Genomic DNA, 20,258 nt, shown 5'->3' on the forward strand with positions numbered 1-20,258 from the left:
GGATCAATCCCCGGCCACTGGGTGAGGGTCCCACATGGTGCACAGACCTCTTCTGGCACCCGCTGCTCCCCTTAGCAATGTACTTCGTCCATCTGCCTGCTCTGCTCTCTGCTCTGACTCCAGTGAATTCTCTCACCCTCCCACACTTCTGATTGTACCCTGTGCTTGTATAAATAAATAAATAAATCTTAAAAAAAAAGACACAGAGCAGCTGACTGGACCAACCTCCTGCTGTCTTCAGAAGATCCATCTGAGTTTAAAAAAAAAAAAAACAGAGCTACAGGCAGACATCTCCCATCTCATCCTTTGCTCCCTTACAGGGTATTTCAATAAATACACCTTTTCTGTTCTAAAAAAAAACAAGCAAACAAAATATAGGTATAGAGAAAATGGCTGGGGTAGGGGGGTTAACAGCAAATGGTATCCTAAAAAATGCAGGGACAGTCACACTCACATCAGATAAAATAGACCTTCCAGCCTGAACAGATTGAGTACAAGCACAGCAATTTAAGCATTTATCAAACACTCTCACAAACAAAAGACCAGGACCAAATCATTTGAAGGTTCTACCAAACCTTCAAAAATGAACTAATACCTATCCATCATAAAACTCTTCAAAAAAACTGAGCAAGAGAGAATACTTCCACATACATTTTATGAGGCCAACATTACTAAAACCAAAAGCACAATTAGGTATCACAAACAAACAAAAAAATTACAGCCAATAATCCTAATGAAAATCGATGAAAAAATCCTCAACAAAATCTTAGCAAACCAAATTGAACAATACATCAAAAGAATCACAAATTACAGCATCCATTTATGATAAAAACTCTGAATAAAATAGTAATAGAAGGGATATGCCACAACATATTATAGGCCATATATGCAAAACCAGAGAAAACTTTACTAAATGGTGAAAAACTGTACATTAAAGGGATGTCAACTCTCACCACTGCTATTGGACATAGCATTCAAAGTCCGAGATAGAGCAAGAAGGCAAAAGAAAGACATCCAAATTGGGAGAGAATATGTAAAACTGTCACTATTTGCAGATGACATGCTAATATACACAGAAAACCCTGAAGACTCCAATAAATATTTAGAAACAATAATTCAGTACAGTGAAGTAAAAGGCTACAAAATCAATACACAACTATTAGTTGCATTCCTATATACAATGAACTGTAAGAGAAAGAAATCAGGAAAATTTACAATTTACAATCACATCACATCAAACATAATTAAACATCAGGAATAAACCCACAAAAAGTGAAGGACCTGAACAATGAAAAATATAAGACATTATTAAAAAATAAAAAAAGACACAAAGAAATGTAAAGTTATTCCTTAATCATAGATTTGAAGAAAGAGCATCACTAAAATGGAACTTACATCACACTAATAAGCTCCTGCACAGCAAAAGAAACCATCATTAAAATGAAAAGACACCCTAATGAATAGGAGAAAGTATTTGCACATCATAATCCAATAAAGGGCTACTATCCACTATCTACAAAGAACTCACACAAATCAACAAAAAGTAAACAACCCAATCAAATAATGCACAGAAACACTAAATAGACACTCCTCTAAAGACACACAGATGGTCAACAGGCACATGAAAAATGCTCATCATTACTTATCAGGGAAATGCAAATCAAAATCATCTCACACCCCTAAGAATGGCCCTTGTCAAAAAGACGAGGCTCACGAAAACTGGAGAGCATGTAGAAGAAAATGTACCCTTTTACACTATTTGTTTAGAATGTAGACTGGTCCAGGCCCTACAGAAAATAGTACAGAGTTTACTCAAAATATTAAACATAGATTCTCCACATGATCCAGTTATTCTACAGCTAGATATTTAGTCAAAGAATAAAAAAAGAATAATTCAAAGGGACATATAAGATCCTATGTTCATTACAACACTATTTGCAATAGCCAATTTATGGAAATAATCAAGTACCCAAGAACAGATTAGTGAATAAAATAGATGTTGTGTTTACACAGTAGACTATAACTGAGCCATGCGAAAAATGAAATCTTGCCATTTGCAACAACATGAATGGAACTGGAGGGGATTGTGCTAAGCGAAATAAGTCAGAAGGAGAAAGAAAAATACTTCACTGATATGGTGAATATAGGGAAATAAAACAAAGGAACAGACAACACTAAACAAAAATAAACCTAAGAAATCTGACAGTAGTATTGAGGCTACCAGAGGGGCAGGTAGTGTGATGTGAGTCCCATTGTACAGTGTAAAACTATATCCCTAAATGATACACAGTGCTGTAAATCAATTCACCTGAATAAAAATAAGATACAATTTTTATTTTTTTAGTTTTATAAAGATTTATTTATTTTTGCATACAAGAACTGGGTTAGAGGCCAGAGGTGTGGAGGGTGAGAGGATTCACCAGAAACAGTGGGGAACAGAACTGGCAGAGTGACTGAAATACACTGCTGAGAGGAGCAGCGGGCAAGTCAGGAGAGGTCTGCTGCACCATGTGGGCAGCTCCCTGGCCAGGGATCAAACTCTTGCTGCAGTGGCTGCAGATAGCTTCATAGGTTGTGTCTAAACCCCTTATGCCACCAGGAAGGCCCCCAATACAATTTTTAAAAGAGAAAAATTATGTCAGTAGCACACCATCTAAGTCTTAAAAGCTTTGAGGGCCACAAATAATTCATTTATATAAATGAATCAAGTTCTTGGCATGACAGAGCACAGCTCTTTAAAAAAATTCAAAGTCATCTGAAATATTTCACATCATTACTCTTTCAAGTTTTCCACTATCAGAGAAACAAAAGTTATGAACTGCTGTTTAAAAAAGCTTTTCTTATAAATGTAAAAAAAAATATGCTAGATTTTGAAAATACTTCAAGAATATTGGTTGGAGTTACCCTGTTTAAAATCTGTTTTTGGCAAGAATCTAATTAAAGATTGACATTTCACCTCTGTTAAAATACATAAAAATAAATTTATTGAAGGAGGTGAAAGATCTTTGCAGAAAAATTATACTATTTTTGAAAGAAATTAAATATACAAAGAAAGAGAAAGATATTCTATGCTCATGGAATAGAAGAACAAATTGTTCTTTATGGTTAATTTGGCCATTGTTAAAATGACCATATTAAATAAAGCAATATACAGATTCAGTGTAACCTAGCAAAATCCCAATAGAATTCCTCATAGAAATAGAAGGGGGAGGGCCTCCCCTGGTGGTGCAGCGGTGAGCGCTGGGCTGCAAGGCTGCCAGCAGCCAGTTCATTCCCCGGCCACCAGCGAGGGTCCCACAAAAAAAAAAAAAAAAGAAAGAAAGAAATAGAAGGGGGGAAAAAAATCACAAAATATACTTGTAATGACAAAAGACCCAAAAAACAATTCTGAGTAAAAAGAAAAAAATGGAGGCATCACAAGCTCCCAATTGAAAACATACTACAAAGTGACAGTAATCAAAACAACATGTTGTTGGAATAAAAAGAGACACACATATCAATGGAATAGAACTGAGAGCCCAGAAATAAACCCATATATATGACAAGAAGCTAAGAGCATATACAATGGAGTGGGAAAATCTCAATAAATGGTACTGGGAAAAATGGATAGCTGCAAGTAGGAGAATGGACTACACCGCTAGCTAACATGGTACACAAAAAATAAGTCAAAGCATATTAAAGACTTTAATGTAAGATTCCCATAAAGCCTCCCTGGTGGTGCAATGGTTAAAGACACAGCACTCACTGTCAAGCTATCACCAGCCATTGCAGCATGAATTTAATTCCAGGCCAGCCTGGGAGCTAACCGACATGGCACAGCAGGCCTCTCCTGTCTTGCGCACTGCTCCCCTCAGCAGTATATTTCAGTAGATCTGCCTGTTCTGCTCCCCACTCTGTTTCTGGAGAATCCTCTCACCTGCCCTTGCCCCCGCACCTCTGGCTTACACCCCTGCTCCTGTATACATAAATAAATAAATCTTTAAAAAAAGATTCCCATAAAATAAAATATATAGAAGAAAACCTAGGCAATAAGCTCCTTGACATCAGCCCTACAGAGGTCTTTGGAGATTCAACTACAGTGGTAAGGGGGATAAAAAGCAAAAGAAACAAATGGGACTACATCAAACTTTTGCACAGCTTAAGAAACTATTGTCAAAATGAAAGGACAACCTACTGAATGAGAGAATCATATCCAACAAAAGGTTAATATCCAAAATATATAAAGAACTCATAAAACTCACACCTAAAATCACACAACCCAATAAAAAAAATGGGCAGAGGATATGAATAAACAGGTCTCCAAAGAAGACATTCAGATTGTCAACAGGCACATGAAAAGATGTTCATCACCTTTTATCATTACATCAATGCAAATCAAAACAACAATGAAATAATCACATCACACTTATGAAAAATGAAGAAAAATAAGTATTGGTGAGGATGTGAAAAGAACCCTAGCAAACTGTTGGTGGGAATATAAACTGGTCCAGTCAACTATGGAAAGCAGTATGGAGATTCCGGAAAAAACTAATAGAAATACCATGTGATACAGTTACCCCACTTATAGGTGTTTATCTGAAGAATTTAAGAACACGAATTCAATGAAATATATGCACCCCATGTTTATTGCAGCATTATTCACAACTGTTAAGATTTGGATATGAACTAACCATCCCCTTAGAGATAACTAAAGAAGATGTGATGTATTCAGTCTTGTGTTGTTAACATTTGGTCAGTGATGGACCACATATATTATACTGGTCCAAACAGGCTATATTATATAGCTTAGGTATATAGTAGGCTACCCCATCTAGATTAGTGTAATACTATTCTATGTCATTCAAAAACTGAAATTACCTATAATGCATTTCTCTCAGAATGTATCTCTGTTATTAAGTGATGTATGACTATATACACAATGGATTACTCAGCTGTAAAAAAAAAGATGAAATCCTGCCATTTGCAGCAAGATGGCTGGATCTGAGGGTATTATGCTATGTGTGAAATCAGTCAGATAGAGGAAAAAACACCGCAGGATATAACACATATGTAGAAGATAAAGAAACAAAACAAATGAACAAATAAAACGATGTCAATCTCTTAATCTATAAGAACAAAATAGTTATTGCTAGAAGGGAAGGAGTAAGAGTGGTAGGTAACAGGAGTTGTCAATTGTTTGGTGAAGAATGGAAACATGACTTTTGGTGGCAAACATATTATAGTCTATATAATGCTGTATACCAGCACTGTAAACCTATATAATGCTAAAAGTTGATCTCACTTCAATTAAAAAAAATGAAGTACATGTATATAATAAACTTCTTATAGCCATGATAATCAATAAGTAATGAACAAGGTCTCAGTCCTTTATAAACACAAATGTGTATCAATACCAAATCATAACAATAACAACTGTGGGCCAAGTTATGAAAACAGAATTACAAAGAGCAAAAAATGCCTTCTTGTTCTCACCAATTGAAACAAAACATAATTGCCATAAATGGGATGTTGATTTTTGGACCAACAATCACAAAGCATTTTTATTTTTTTTTAAGATTTATTTATTTATGTGTATAAGAGCTGGGGTACAGGCCAGAGGTGTAGGGGGTGAGAGGATTCATCAGAGACAGAGTGGGGAAAAGAAAGGGCAGATTGACTGAAATACACTGCTGAGGGGAGCAGCGGGCAAGTCAGGAAAGATCTGCTGCGCCATGTGGGATGCTACCTGGCCGGCCGAGGATTGAACTTGTGCTGCAGTGGCTGCAGACAGCTTCATAGGTTGCGTCCCAACCCCTTGCGCCACCAGGGAGGCCCCATAGAGCATTTTTAAAGGGAAAACATCAAAAGGTAATTTTTTTACTGTGACAATCTCTCTTCTGTGACTTTTTTTTAACTGTAAAAGACTGAACAACAATTTAATGGGGTCATGAACAATGAGAAGATTGAGCACATTCTCCCCTAACTTAAAACTTTAATAGTGAAGGGCCTCCCCTGGTGGCGCAGCGGTTGAGTGCTGGGCTGCGAGGCTGCCCACAGCCTCTGCAGCGCTGGTTCGTTCCCCGGCCCCCAGCGAGGGTCCCACAAAAAAAAAAAAAAAAAAAAAAAAAAAAACGCAACTTTAATGGTGAAAAATCTAATTTCTATAGCCTATGAATAAATTACAAAGATATACTGTGCCTTAATGGCAAATAATTGTTAATCAGAATTAAAAAGTAAAAGAAGTACTGAAGATTTAGACCAGCTTCTAATTTTCCACTCTTTCTGTAATTTGGAGGTTTACTTGTTTCATTTCAAAGAACTGAGAATTTTTAAAGGTATTTTAACTTACATTAGCAATGAAAAGTAACCCTCATCAACAGGTAAACTCATCATCGCTTACCACAGGGGCTCTAAAAAGCTTAGAGTCCCTTGATATTTTGCCATCTGAGCATCTTCTAAAGAAACTACTCACCTGAAAAACTCACAGCATATCAAATATCACATACATATTACCAGAATACCAGAATAAATTTAGATGTCAACAGGCTGGTATTACAGTTATAAAAGCTTTCTGAAAATGTTACTATAGTTGACACTGATTTCAAGAGATTCAGAAGGATTTCTCTAAGGGTAGAAAAATATCAAGATTTCTTTTTCCATTTCTAGTTGCAGAAGTATCCCTCTTATCTTGCCAGTATTTAGAAAAAAATGAAAAGTATGTGGGAATTATGTATAGTATAAATTGGAAAACACTCTAAGGACTTGTATGCTTTTCCCAGATACACGTAGAAGAAATGTGTGCTTAAAATCTTACCCTTGTAGCATCTAATATCTGTTTCGAATTGCCTTTTCCTAGTCTCTGCCACCTGGTATGCCTTAATGTGTCTGGGATCTGCTGAAGAGAAAAAAAAGGAGGAAGAAGTTTCAGAGTAGACAATTAATAATCAAAGATATCCTTTACTGTCCAAAAACATACATAAAACTAAAATCATAACCAGTGTTAGAGAGATGGTTATGCTTTTCAATACATACCTAAAATGATAATATAAAACATATGGTCCAAATATATTATTCATTAGAAGTGTCAAATTGTATTTTCTCTTTATACCATTTCTTTCTATGTTTCTCTGTACTTGTTTCTTTTCAGATACTACTTTTATTAACTTCCTTTACTATATTTAATTATGTACCTTGTGTCTGCTCCCTCTTTAGTCTTAGTGAAAGACTCCTTGGGCCTATTTTTGTCTCAGAATGTTTCAAAAGTGGAATTAAAAAAGGAAGAATAAAGACCTCTCCATGGTAATAACAGATAGGTATCAGTAAGACAGACACATATCCTTCTAAAATGAACTTTTCCTAAGAAAAATGCACTTCTTTAAGTCGTCTGTCCCAAAAGGCAGGTAATACTTAGTCTTTCCTTAAGCTATAATTGAGCTGCACAAATGAACTAAAGTCTGAACATAAAAGTAAATTTTGTATACTGCAAAATAACAAAAATCCAATCATCATAAACAACCTCTATAAACAAAGCTAAGCAAGCTATTAAGAAAATTCAGTTGTTTTCTAATATGTAATGAAAAACAGTTGATTTCTACTTATGCCTATTTGTAAATATATGACAATCCCTGAATTATAAAAATTTCAAAAACATTAATGACTATACTGTCTTGCTGAACCCAAGTTAACTACACTACTCCATGTACCATTTAACCTCTGAAAGCCATCCACTGTCACTGATGACTTCTGGTGCTTAACTCAACTGTTTTCCTCACTGTCTTTCTCTATACTCAAACCTCATGCAAGTTTCACTCCCTCATTTTCATGTTTTCCCTAAGCCTCCAGCAAGATCTTACCCTTGCTTGCACATGCATATACAAGTTAATCTTCTCTGCCTTTGAAAATGTGCCCAGTCATATCAAGTAAATGACTATCCACCTTCTTTTCTCTCTCTCAAAACTATACCTATATGGCCAATAGGAAAAGATGAATGTTGGCAACACATCTTAACCTAACAGCAAAAACATACATTCTGCATTGACATTGGTCAAAATAAAAACAAATTTCATTAATCTAAGTCCTTGAAAGTATGCATAGAACCCCTTCAGAATTTCCAGCTATCTTTTAGTCCTTCTCTAATCAAACCATTTTTCTCCCTTAAACATCACGATTGAAGGTAAAACAATTTTAAGTGTTTATATTCAAATTAAACTTCTAGTGCTCATAGCATTTTTAAATTCATTAACTATTTCAGACATATAAAAAGTTCAGAACACAATATAATGGACACATGTGCACTACATAGCCTAAGAAATACAGATTAAAAAAAAGCGCCCCCAGTATTCTCCTCTACAATGTCATCTCCTCCGCGTTCCCCAGAGTGAATCAGCACTGATTATCTAAAACATTATTCATTGCAGAGGAAAAAATATCAATCACATAATGGGCTAAACTCCTTTTCAGGGCTAATCCTGACACTATTTAAAATACTGTTTATATGGAAAGATGTTCTGAGTTTTAAAACAACAGACTTACAAACACTTCTGGAACACAATGCATTTGTAATTTAGGATTACTTCTACTTTTAAAACCCTGAATAAGGATTTATAGCAAAAAAAAAATCTTTCTCTTAAAAGTGGAGATGGGCAACATGATTTTGAAAATTAATGGATTGGATTAGATGTCCCTTCCAATACTGAAATTCTATGGTTTTTATGGAATGGAATGAAAAGGCTGTTGTTATTAATTGGATTTAAAAAATCATAACTGAGTTATTATAATTTATTTCTTCAATAAATCTAGAACCTGAATTTATTTATAACACCCTATCTCCAAAAATATAGCAATAAACCATATATTACTGAAGATAACAAGCATGAATAATATTCACAAATACCAGCCACTTGAAAAGTCAGATAAATGAAAAAGTTTACACTAGTGTGTCATGTTTATTTTACCTTTTAAAAAAGAAGAAAATCTGGGAAAACTTTTAAGTTAAAGATTCTGTGGCTTTCAAAAGCATAATGATCTATGTCCTCATTTAGGTCAGCACTATTCATCCAGTAATTATTAAAAATATTAACCCCTGCTAGACACTGGCATAGACACAATGCTTTGCTCCGGGCAGACCTTTAATACATATTTATAAAATGATTGTCAACACTAAAGCCATCATTTTAGCAGACAAAACTACAGCCATGTAAATGAGTAAATGAAACCAAGATCCAAGCAAGAAAGCTTAAAATATTGAAACCTATTCCACTAAAATTACATTCTTCCTTTAAGGGAAAATTCAGTCTTCACTAAAAATAATCCTATTAAGTAACATCTTTGGTAATTGCTAGATATGACTGCATTTTTTATGATAGTTTACTTTTATAAGCTAAGATTGGTATTTGTAAACACCTGAAGAATTACCTAATAAGAAAAGATTAAAGAACAATTTGTAAATTGCCAACCCCTCATGGATTTGGGAGTCAATTATGTCTGCATTTCTGAAGTTTTGGAAAACTAAACTAAGTTTACAGCTATCCATTTATATGTATATGATTCTTTAAGAATATTAGTAGTGTGTGAATGTTACCATCTGATCATTACAAAACCTAAAACATTAAAACTATTTTTTTTTCCTTTAAGAGCTGGGGTACAGGCCAGAAGTGCAAGGGGTGGTGAGAAGATTCACCAGAGACAGAGTGGAGAACAGAACAGGCAGACTGACTGAAATACACTGCTGAAGGAAGCAGCAGGTGAGACAGTAGTAGTCTGCTGCCCCATGTAGGTTTGCTCCCTGGCCGGGGATAGAACTTGTGCCTTGCTGCAGTGGCTGCGGACAGCTTCATAGTGCTGCAACTCAACCCCTTGCGCCACCAAGGAGGCCCTAAAATTCTTTTTAACCTATTTTTTTGAAGAATAAAACTCTGAGGTTAGCCTTATTTAAACTTGGTTTTCTTCTCAAGTGCCTAGAAACTAATTGAGAGAATAGGGAAGGGGGAAGAGTTGGGAAGGGAAAGTAGAAAGGAATGAAGGAGGAAATGGTAAACTGACTTCTTAGATTTTATTATATTTCTCAGCAGAAAGTTGAAGGATAAGGGAGTTCCTTCCTTGTGTTAGATATTCAATAAATGCTTGTCGAATGAAATGAATAAATGGCAACCTAGCATAAGGATTTTAGACAGTTTATGTTACTTCAGTCTTCACACACTGACCACAAAATCATCAGGCTGAACTCCATTGCTACAAAATTTGATAACTCTAGGAGTTGGCAAACTTTTTATCTGTAAAGAGCCAGACAGTAAATATTTTAGGGTTTTCAGACATAAAATCTTCACAACTACTTAACTCTGTCACTGTAGCACAAAAGCAGTCACCAATAATACATAAATGTTTGGCTATACTGAAATACAGACATGGGAATATGAATAGACATGGGAATATGAATATCATATAAGTTGTCATCTGTCACAAAAATAATTATTCATCTTTTGATTTTCCCCAATTATTAACAAATGTAAAAAAAAAAAAACTCTTAGTAGAGAAGCCTTGCAAAAATATCCTTCAAAAAACCAAAGGAGAGTTAAAAACTCTCAATAAATATAAGTTGAGGGAGTTTACTAACACCAAATCTGCCTTGCAGGATGATAAAGGGAATTTTTCATGTTAAAACAAAAGGATACTAAACAGCAAGCCAAACGTATATGGAATTATAAAATTAGCTGGTAAACGTAAATGCATGAGCAAATAAAGAATACTATCATAATGTAAAAGTATACAAGTCACTATTATCTAGCATAGAAGTTAAAAATATAAAGGCATAGGGACTGGAGAAGGGATACGGCACGCAAAGCACACAACAAGCAGGGGAGCAGCACTGCCTGTGGAGATACATGCAGGCAGACCAGATTGGCTGGCTGCTGACCCCACTGCCCTGCACTTGATTGTAAGTGAAAACTAATGCCAACCATGGAAGATCCAAGTCACAGTAATACTAGCCTAAGCATCATCAATGAAGATGTGATTATTAAGTCATGCTCATGAACATGACAATCCATTTGCAGGATACATGTAGATGGAAAATGAAGAGGAATTCAACAAATAGAAGTGGAGTTATAGGAAGAATTTATTGAACGCTGTTTCCAAGAAATGCTAGAAGAGGAAGAACATGACTGGTTTATTCAAGTTCAAAAACTCCCATAAACTATGGACCAAATCCAAGACAAATTTAATGACCTTATTATCAGTGATGGCTCTTCTCTAGAAGAGCTACTGATAAAGAGCTATCTGAATCCACATGCAAAGGTGTTTGTTTGCGGGGTGAAGTACTAAAACATTTGAGTAGATGGGGCCCTCTTTTAGTAGATGTAGCACAATTTCCACACTGTGAAGGCAGTATTAGGAGATTTAATTGTAAAAGCTCTCTGTCACTGTGTTACACTTATGTATTGCCTAAGTTTTGTTAATCTTGCATGCTTAATAAAAATGCTGAGACTGTTATTAAGTAAAAAAGCCATCACACATTTACTGAAAATAGAATTGGCCCAATGGGTTTGATGTGAAGACAGTGAGGAAAGAAGGAAGCACCAATCAAGTTGTAACAAATCCCCAAATTAAATGATCTCTAAGTCTTAGTGAATTGTCTTTTATTTTTCTGAGGCTAAACTAGACCCTATGGATAACTAACACTCGTTAATGTCTAAACTTTTTTTAGAAAAATACGTAAATTTAAATTAAGTTAAGCAGATTTCTTAGATCAGGCTTAAATTTGCATTTGTCCCCATCAAAAATAATCCCCTTTTTCTGAAGAAGGTTTGTTAATTTGAAATAATTCATTATATTTAAGTATGTCTTTGGTTACTGAAGTTACAATTACTACTCACGAGACTTAGTCTTGCCATATATGTGTTATTATGTAAGAAATAGTGGACTCTGTTCCTAATATTATGTCTAAGGAAGTATGTGATTTGAAAACTGCATCTTTGAAAGAGCCCCTCATTATAGCTATGCTTACGTGAAATCCAACAATGGACCAACCCATAATTCAACTGAACAAAGAAATTGCAATCACTGATGTGAGTGTTGCTTTTTCTTGCTTTTTAAACCGTCAGTATGGTAGTCTTCCCATAGAACAGTTTTGGGTTCTTTTAACAAAACTAGAACAGTTTAGTTTCTTTAACTTCATATTTCAGTAGATTGGGCTGTCATACATGTCCAGTGTGAATAGTTTCTAAGTTGAAAATATTGTAAAAACAAATATATTTTTCAAAATATTTAAAATAAATAGAACTAAAAAATAAAGGCATAATCAATAACTATAAGCAGGAATATTTAATGAATATACACTATAAAAAGTTGCAATTCCAATAGCAATAATATAAAGATTGTGGGGAAGAATAAAACTGTGAAGACTTTTTTAAGGATCACATAATTGCTCTGTTATAGCAACATCCACTTCCCTCCTTAACCTGGCAACCACCAATTTGTTTTCACTCTCTGTAACTTTGGAATTTCAAGATTAAAGAAATGGAATTCGTTCAGAATATATAAACTTTTAAAATTGTTGCATATATCAAGGTTCCCTTTATTTCTCAGTAGTAGTCCATTCTATGGGTATACTGTTGTTGCTTTACCATTCACCCCTAAATGACACAAATTTTAACAATGAAATATACTTAATAGTCAAATGTAATTTTTAATTTCCCCTTATGTAGTTTTTTTTTTTTTTAAGATTTATTTATTTATTTATACACGCACTGGGTACAGTCAGAAGAGCAGGAGGGTGAGAAAATTCACCAGAGCCAGAGTGGGGGAACAGAATAGGCAGACCGACAAAATACACTGCTGAGGGGAGCAGCGGGCGGCAGGAGAAGTCTGAGCGCCATGTGGGACCCTCGCAGGTGGCCGGGGATCGAACCGGTGCTGCAGAGGCTGCGGGCAGCTTCACAGCCCAGCACTCAACCACTGCGCCACCAGGGGAGGCCCTTACATAGTTTTTAAATGATTGAATTTGTTATTATCCTAAAACAAACTGTTATAAGATATTCTATATAAGCCTCAAGAGGACCACAAAGTACATACCTATATGAGCTACACTAAAGAAAATGAAATCAAAGAATATCACTACAGGAAAATCAATGAAAAACAAAGGACGCACAAGATGAAAAGTAGGATAAAAGAGCTGGAAAACAGAACACAATTAACAAAACAGCAGTATTAAACTCCTTATCTTTAACAATTACTTTAAAATTTATGTGATAAAGTACTCCAGACTTTATAGAGTGATAAAAAGGATAAAAGGAAACAAAACAAGCTACAACTCTACACCATCTACCTAAGACCCGCTTTAGGTTTAAGGACACAGGCAAGCGGGTAAGTGGAAGCAAACAGATGGGAAAACACATTCAAGGGAAGATAACATCACCAATATGGTGATGCAGGGGGTTCCTTCCTTTACTCCCAAGAGCAACATCTAACAATTGACCAAACAGACACTACACTGAGAGGCCTGCAGCTCGAGGTGAGACTGAAGCAGCCCCTGCACTTCAGAGAACAGTACAGACTGCACCACAAGGACACGGAGGAGATCCAGGAGTCAGTGCAGGGAAATACATGGAGGCTGAAGTCCAGGGTGGGGAACACAAGCAGAAGGGCTTCAGGCTTGGCCAGGAGCCCTGGGGAGGGGAGAGCTGAAATAATGTGGAGGCATATCCTTGATTTTTTTTTTTAAAGATTTATTTATTTATTTATACAAGCACTGGGTACAGTCAGAAGCGCGGGAGGGTGAGAGAATTCACCAGAGCCAGAGCAGGGAGCAGAGCTGGCAGAAGGACCGAAGTACACTGCTGAGGGGAGCAGCGGGCGGCAGGAGAGGTCTGCGCGCCATGTGGGACCCTCGCCCGGTGGCCGGGGAGCAGCCGGGGATCGAACCGGCGCTGCAGAGGCTGCGGGCAGCTTCGCAACCCAGCGCTCAACCGCTGCGCCACCGGGGAGGCCCTATATCCTTGATTTCCCCCTTTTCCCTCTCCCATTCTCTCAAGCCCTCTGCACCCCTCCCTATTCCACTGACCTTAAGTCATCGAAACCCCCTGTGGTCTCACTCCTTACCCAAAAACTCTCATTGGTCCCTTTCCCATTACCCCTGCTGAGTCCTGCAGGACCAGGAGTAGGACTACCTATTAGCCTTACCTAGTGTGCCCTTTAAGACAAGTTCCCAATAAAGATGAACAGTTAATAAATGTCCATATTCACTTTTCAATCCTGGACCCCTACAACTGGTAGGTCAACTCTATGACCCCAAGGGCTTTCTAAATATGATAAGGGGTATTTTTGCCACTTACTGGCCTTCTTGGGCTGATATCCAGCCCCTCCTCAACACCCTCCCTAGAGGACAAGAAAAATTGGCAGTACTGGCAAAAGCCAGACGAGGCTGACAAAGAAAATTAATAATGTAGGGCATATCATTTTAACCCCAGCCAACTTAGCAGTCCCCAGTGATGTGGGACCCAAATGATGACCTAGATAATAGAAGGCTGGAACATTATAGAAACATATATCTTAAAGTAATGAAGGCTGCTGACCAAAGACTAGTAAGCTGGGGAAAGGTCCAGGAGAGGTTGTTCAGAGGGACCAGGAAACTCCTCAGCATTCCTAAAGAGACTTAGTGAGTGCTTCCACCAGTACAGCCCTTAGACCTATATAACCCACTGAATCAAAGGTTTTGAATGCCTACTTCATCTCTCAAAGAGCCCCAAACATCAGGCAAAAGCTCTAAAAGTGAGAATTTGGCCCAAACACTCCCACCAATCAGTTCAAAGACATTGCATATGGAGTATTCAAGTATTCAAGGATCTGGGAAAACAGGCGGCCCTACTGGTTGTTGCCTTCCATTACCAGCCAGGTCAAAGGGGAGGGTATCAACAGAGACCTGCAACACTGAAGAGTTATTATCACCCCAAACACGGAACCAAGGCACCTAGAAAACTAGGCCCAGATCAATGTGCAATCTGCAAAAAGGATAGATACTGATAGGGGAATTTCTCCTTTCATTTCCAATTCAGGAGGAAAGGGGCAGACCCTGTTATTCAGCCCAACTGCAAATGGCCCAGGTAGATGAGGACTGACAGGGCCAACACCACAGGTTCTGGGCTGGCTCCTGAGACAGTACTCCTTTTTTTTTTTGTTTGTTTGTTTGTTTGTTTGTTTTTGTCTTATTTTTATTTTTTTTTATAAATTTTATTGTTATATTCCCCATACAATTGCAGCCCCCCCATTCTGACCCCAATCCCCCCCCTCCCGCCCCCGCCCCCTAAAAGTGCCTCTGGTTCATAGTTTTTTGTTGATTTTTATTTTCACTTTCTTATAGTTATTCATTTTCCTGGTCCCTTATTTAAGTTTTCTAGATTCCTGCTATGAGTGAGACCATCCGGTATTTTTCTTTTTCTTTTTGGCTTATTTCGCTGAGCATGATCCCTTCCAGCGCCATCCATGTTGCTGCAAATTGCATGTGTTTATCTTTTTTGAATGCTGAGTAATATTCCATGGTATATATGGACCACATCTTCTTGATCCAGTCATCTATTTTTGGGCATTTGGGTTGTTTCCAAAGCTTAGCTATTGTAAACAGTGCTGCTATAAACATAGGGGTGCAGGTGTTCTTTGGAATTGATGTTTCTGTGTCCTTTGGGTAAATACCTAGGAATGGAATTGCTGGATCATATGGAAGCTCTATGTTTAGTAGGTCCAGAAATCTCCACACAGCTTTCCACAGTGGTTGGACCAGTTTGCACTCCCACCAACAGTGTAGAAGAGTTCCTTTTTCTCCACACCCTCGCCAGCATTTGTTGTTGCTAGTTTTTTTAATATGTGCCATTCTCACTGGTGTAAGATGGTATCTCATGGTAGTTTTGATTTGCATTTCCCTGATGGCAAGTGATGTTGAACATTTTTCATATGCCTGTTGGCCATTTGCATTTCCTCTTCAGAGAAGTTTCTTTTTAGCTCTTCTGCCCATTTTTTGACTGGATTATTTTCTTTGTTGTTGTTGAGTCTCATCAGCTCTTTGCAGATTTTTGTGATCAGTCCTTTATCATTAGTGTTGGGTGCAAAAATGTTCTCCCAGTTGGTGGGGTTTCTCTTTGTTTTTGTTATTGTCTCTTTTGCTGTGCAGAAGCTCTTTAATTTGATGTAGTCCCAGCTGTTTATCTTTGCCTTCACTATCACTGCTTTGGGTGACGTGTTTGTAAAGATGTCTTTGATTTGCAAATCACGTAGTGTTTCGCCTATATTTCCTTCTATATATTTTATGGTTTCAGGTCTTATGTCTAGTTCTTTAATCCATTTTGAGTTGATTTTTGTGTATGGTGTGAGGTAGTGGTCAAGCTTCATTCTTTTGCATGTAGCGACCCAGTTTTCCCAGCACCATTTGAGACAGTACTCCTAATCGCTGAGAAACCCCAGCTGGTACTGGACATAGGGGGGTTTCAGTGAACTTTGTGGTCAACATACTCAATATTGAATACAAAAAGTGGAAAACTAACTTTTTGCAAGCTGTGTCATTAAAGGAATGCTAGGGGGGTAGCAAAATTACACACTTTCTAGAATCCATTGCTTTTGAGATAAGTCAAAAATATCTGAACCATTCTCTTCCATATGTCCCAGAAAGCCCAGTTCTCCTGTTGGGGCAAGATCCTATATAAGGTGAGCACTACTCTATATCTAAATGGACCCAAACTTTAAGTCTCCATCCCTTGTTCAACCAGAGCAAACCTGAGAGCCCTCCTGTCCACAAGCAGAGGAGGGTCTTTTAAAGAGACAGCCCCAGGAACAAACTGAGAAGTTAGGACTCGGGGCAAGGTAGGAAGATTCAAAATGCAGCACCTATACATATTAGATTAAAGCCCAGGAAGGGTGTCCCAACATCCAACAATACCCCTTTAGGAAGAGGCCCTACAGTTTGCTCCAAAGATGGAGCATAGGGCCTCCCCGGTGGCGCAGTGGTTGAGCACCGTGATGCAAAGCTGTCCGCAGCCTCTACAGCGCCAGTTCGATTCCCCACTTGCCAGGGAGAACCCCACATGGTGCAGCAGACCTCTCCTGCCTCGCCTGCTGCTCCCCTCAGCAGTGCCTTCGGTCTATCTGCCTGTTCTGCTCCCCACTCTGTCTCTGGTGAATCCTCTCACCCTCCTGCACATCTGGCCTGTATCCCAGTTCTTGTATAAAATAAATAAATCTTTAAAAATAAAAATAAAAAAAGATGGAGCATAGACAAGTGATACAATAAAACTTGATTTTAATCATAACAAAAAAATTATTTAAAAAAAAAGATGCCCTAGAGGAATTGAGCCCACAGTCAAAATTTTAATTCAACAGGGAATGATTCACCCCCTGCTGATCTCCTTACAAATGCCCCAATTTTGCCATTGAAGAAGCCTAATGAAGAGTACCAGATACAGAACTTGAGAGCAACAAAAGAGCACCCACTCAGTGGTCCCTAATCCTTTTACACTTTTGGCAACCTTTATCTCCTCACTTCCATTTCCATACTATTCTGGACTTGAAAGATACTTTCTCTTATTCCTTTAAGCCAAGGAATCATAGGAACCGTCCATGTTTGAATGGCAGGACCTGAAAGCCCACCAAAAACAACAGCACAGTTGAACAGTCGCGCCTCAAGTTTTCAAAAACCCTCCATATTAGAGGAAATGTTGGCAAAGGATTTAAGAGATGTAACTCTCAGGAAGTGAGCACACTCTGCAATCTTCGGATAAGCTCCGGACAGCCAGCTCCAACAAGGAACCATCTGAGATTAACATTGTAATTGTTCTCAAACACTTAACTGAAAGAGGTTATAAAGTTTCTAAAACTAAGGCTCAGCTCTCCCTACAGAGTATCATTTATTTGAGATTCATAATAGAAAAAGGAAACAGAAGCCTCCCTCCAGAAAGAAAGGAGGCTACCTGTAAATCACCATTCCTACCACTGGAAAGCAATTGAGAGAGTTCTTAAACAGGCCAGATTAGGTAGGATTTGGATCCTGAACTTCGGTTAATTGCCAAGCCCCTTTACCAAGCACTCCAAGGGAACAAAGCTGTTCCCTCTGACTGGGACCCAGTGTGTCAACAGGTCTTTAATCAATTAAAAAAAGGAACTAGGGCCTCCCTGGTGGTGCAAGGGTTAAAGACAGCACTATCAAGTTACTGCCAGCCACTACAGCACAGTTCAATCCCCAGCCAGCCAAGGAGACCACATGGCACAGCAGACCTCTCCTGTCTCCCCCCTTGCTTCCCCTCAGCAGTGTATTTCAGCAGATCTGCCTGTTCTGCTCCCCACTCTGTCTCTAGTGAATTCTCTCACCCCCCCACCACTCCCCCACATCTCTGGCCTACACCCCAGTTCTCATATGCATAAATAAATAAATCTTTTTAAAAGGGGGGGGGGACTAATGAGGATTCCAGTTTTAGGCCTACCTAACCTTCCCCAAGTTTTTAACTTAGACAAATGTTCTATGACAATGTTCATAAAAGGCAAGATAGGCTTTGGGAGTTTGACTCAGCAGTTAGGACCCCTTAACTGGGTGATATATAGTATATCTATAAAGCGCTAGACTGAACAACTGAAATCTGATCATCATGCCTTAGAGCACTGGCAGTCAACTCTACAAGCTAATGATTGGCCAACCTACCACTATCTGGGTTCCACAGCAGGTTCTGTCTCTTCTGGTGGCTAAGGGGCAGGATGGGTTGTCTCCAGGAAGATTTAATAAATAGCAGACAATACTAATGGTTAATCATTCCATCATCCTGAAAACCTGCAATACTCTAAATATAGCTACTTTGCTCCCTTATCTAAGCAAGAGTTTAGAACATTTGCTCCCTTCTCCAAGTAAGAATATAGAACCTAAGTATACAGAAACAAATGAAACTGTCTACTCAAGTAGACCTGATTTGGAAAGTGAGCCTCTCCAAAACACTGATGAGAAATGGTATACTGATGCGAGTAGTTTCATGAGAGGAGGAAAGAGGAAATCGGGCTATGTCATTTTTAGCATGTCTAAAATTATATAGAAGCCAGGGCTGTGCCTGTGGGCACCTCAGTTCAAAAAGAAGAACTTGCTGTAGAAGAAAAAAAGAGTAAATACATACATTCAAAGTACACCTATTTTTTTACTCCATACCCCCAAAGCCATTTGGAAAGAAAGAAGGTTACTAACATCTACAAATGAAAGAGTAAAATATGCCTTAAATGAAAGAGTAAAACATACCTTAATACTCCTAGGGTTATTGGAGGCTGTAAAGGCCCCAAAACAGGTGGCAGTTATTTGCTGCAGAGGTGACCAAAAGGGGGACACCCAAATCATACAAATGCCACTGCAAAAAGGGCAGCCCAGGAAGTAGAAATGTTGCGGCTGCCATTAATTCCAGGAAAGCCTCAAATTGCACCCTTATACCTCCATTACATACTGAAGATGAAGAAAAACTGTCAGAAAGATGGGGGTCAAAGGGTTCAGTCCTCGCAAGGCAGTGTACTAATACCCATAATCATATATTCATCCCTCCTTTAATCACTTGAGAATTGACAGAAGTTCACAACAGATCCCACTATGGGAAGGAAGCTCTATATAACTGGATAATTAAATCTATAGTAGCCCCCAAGTTGATAAACAATCTCAAGGGTGTGTGAACAATGCCCTATATGTACCAGCAATAATCCCCATATGTGACCATTTAAGACTCCTGATTTCTGACTTCAGGAGTCTTAGATAGTCAGGTATGGGGATGGTCAGGATGGGGAAGGGGTGGGGATGATTTAGGATGGTCTAGTAAATGAGACATTTGCTAGTGAACATTACAAGGAAGAGGAACTGTTCCCGGAGAGGAATGCAAGTTGATTTCTCCAAGAGTACCTGGAAATTTCCAACACCTACGAGTTCTGATAGATACCTTCCTGAGATAGGTTGAGGTATTTCCCCACCAGACCCAAAACTAGGAAGTAGGTAGGAAATAATTCCAAGGTTCAGGCTTCCCATGTCAGTTCAGGGCAATAACAGACCCACATTTATATCACAAAAACTCAACTAGTAATTAAGGCACTAGGAATCAAGTGGGTGATCAACATGCCTCATGGAGACCTCAGTCATCAGGTAAAGTAGAAAAAGGGCAAATCAAACTCAAAAGACACTTGGCAAAGTTAAGGCAGTAAACCAATGAAAATTGGGCTAGGATGTTGTTATCACCCTTCTAAGGCTTAGAATAGCTCCAAAAAGACAGACAAGGTTGAGCACACTGAGTTGT

At 38.1% G+C, this 20,258-nt stretch overlaps 1 protein-coding gene and 1 pseudogene across 6 annotated transcripts in view; one reads left to right on the forward strand and one right to left on the reverse strand.

The window, feature by feature from the left end:
• ABCB7 (ATP binding cassette subfamily B member 7) overlaps window positions 1-20,258 on the reverse strand; it is a gene marked incomplete at its 3' end in the record, with an annotated part of 92,132 nt that overhangs the window by 64,185 nt on the left and 7,689 nt on the right. For 2 of the 5 annotated variants that reach the window (XM_084259243.1, XM_084259240.1), the window contains exon 2: window positions 6,794-6,871. The exons of 1 other annotated variant lie outside the window; for it this stretch is intronic. In XM_084259243.1, the coding sequence (XP_084115369.1) occupies window positions 6,794-6,871 (78 nt within the window). Of the gene's footprint in view, window positions 1-6,793; window positions 6,875-20,258 lie in introns of all 5 variants that reach the window. 2 more of the 5 variants (XM_084259242.1, XM_084259239.1) reach the window with 1 other exon arrangement.
• LOC311187864 (polyadenylate-binding protein-interacting protein 2-like) lies at window positions 10,936-11,298 on the forward strand (annotated as a pseudogene). Its single transcript has one exon. The product of its transcript is annotated as a polyadenylate-binding protein-interacting protein 2-like (transcript).

Source organism: Talpa europaea (assembly GCF_964194135.1).
Source record: "Talpa europaea genome assembly, chromosome: X".
Lineage (NCBI taxonomy): Eukaryota > Metazoa > Chordata > Mammalia > Eulipotyphla > Talpidae > Talpa > Talpa europaea.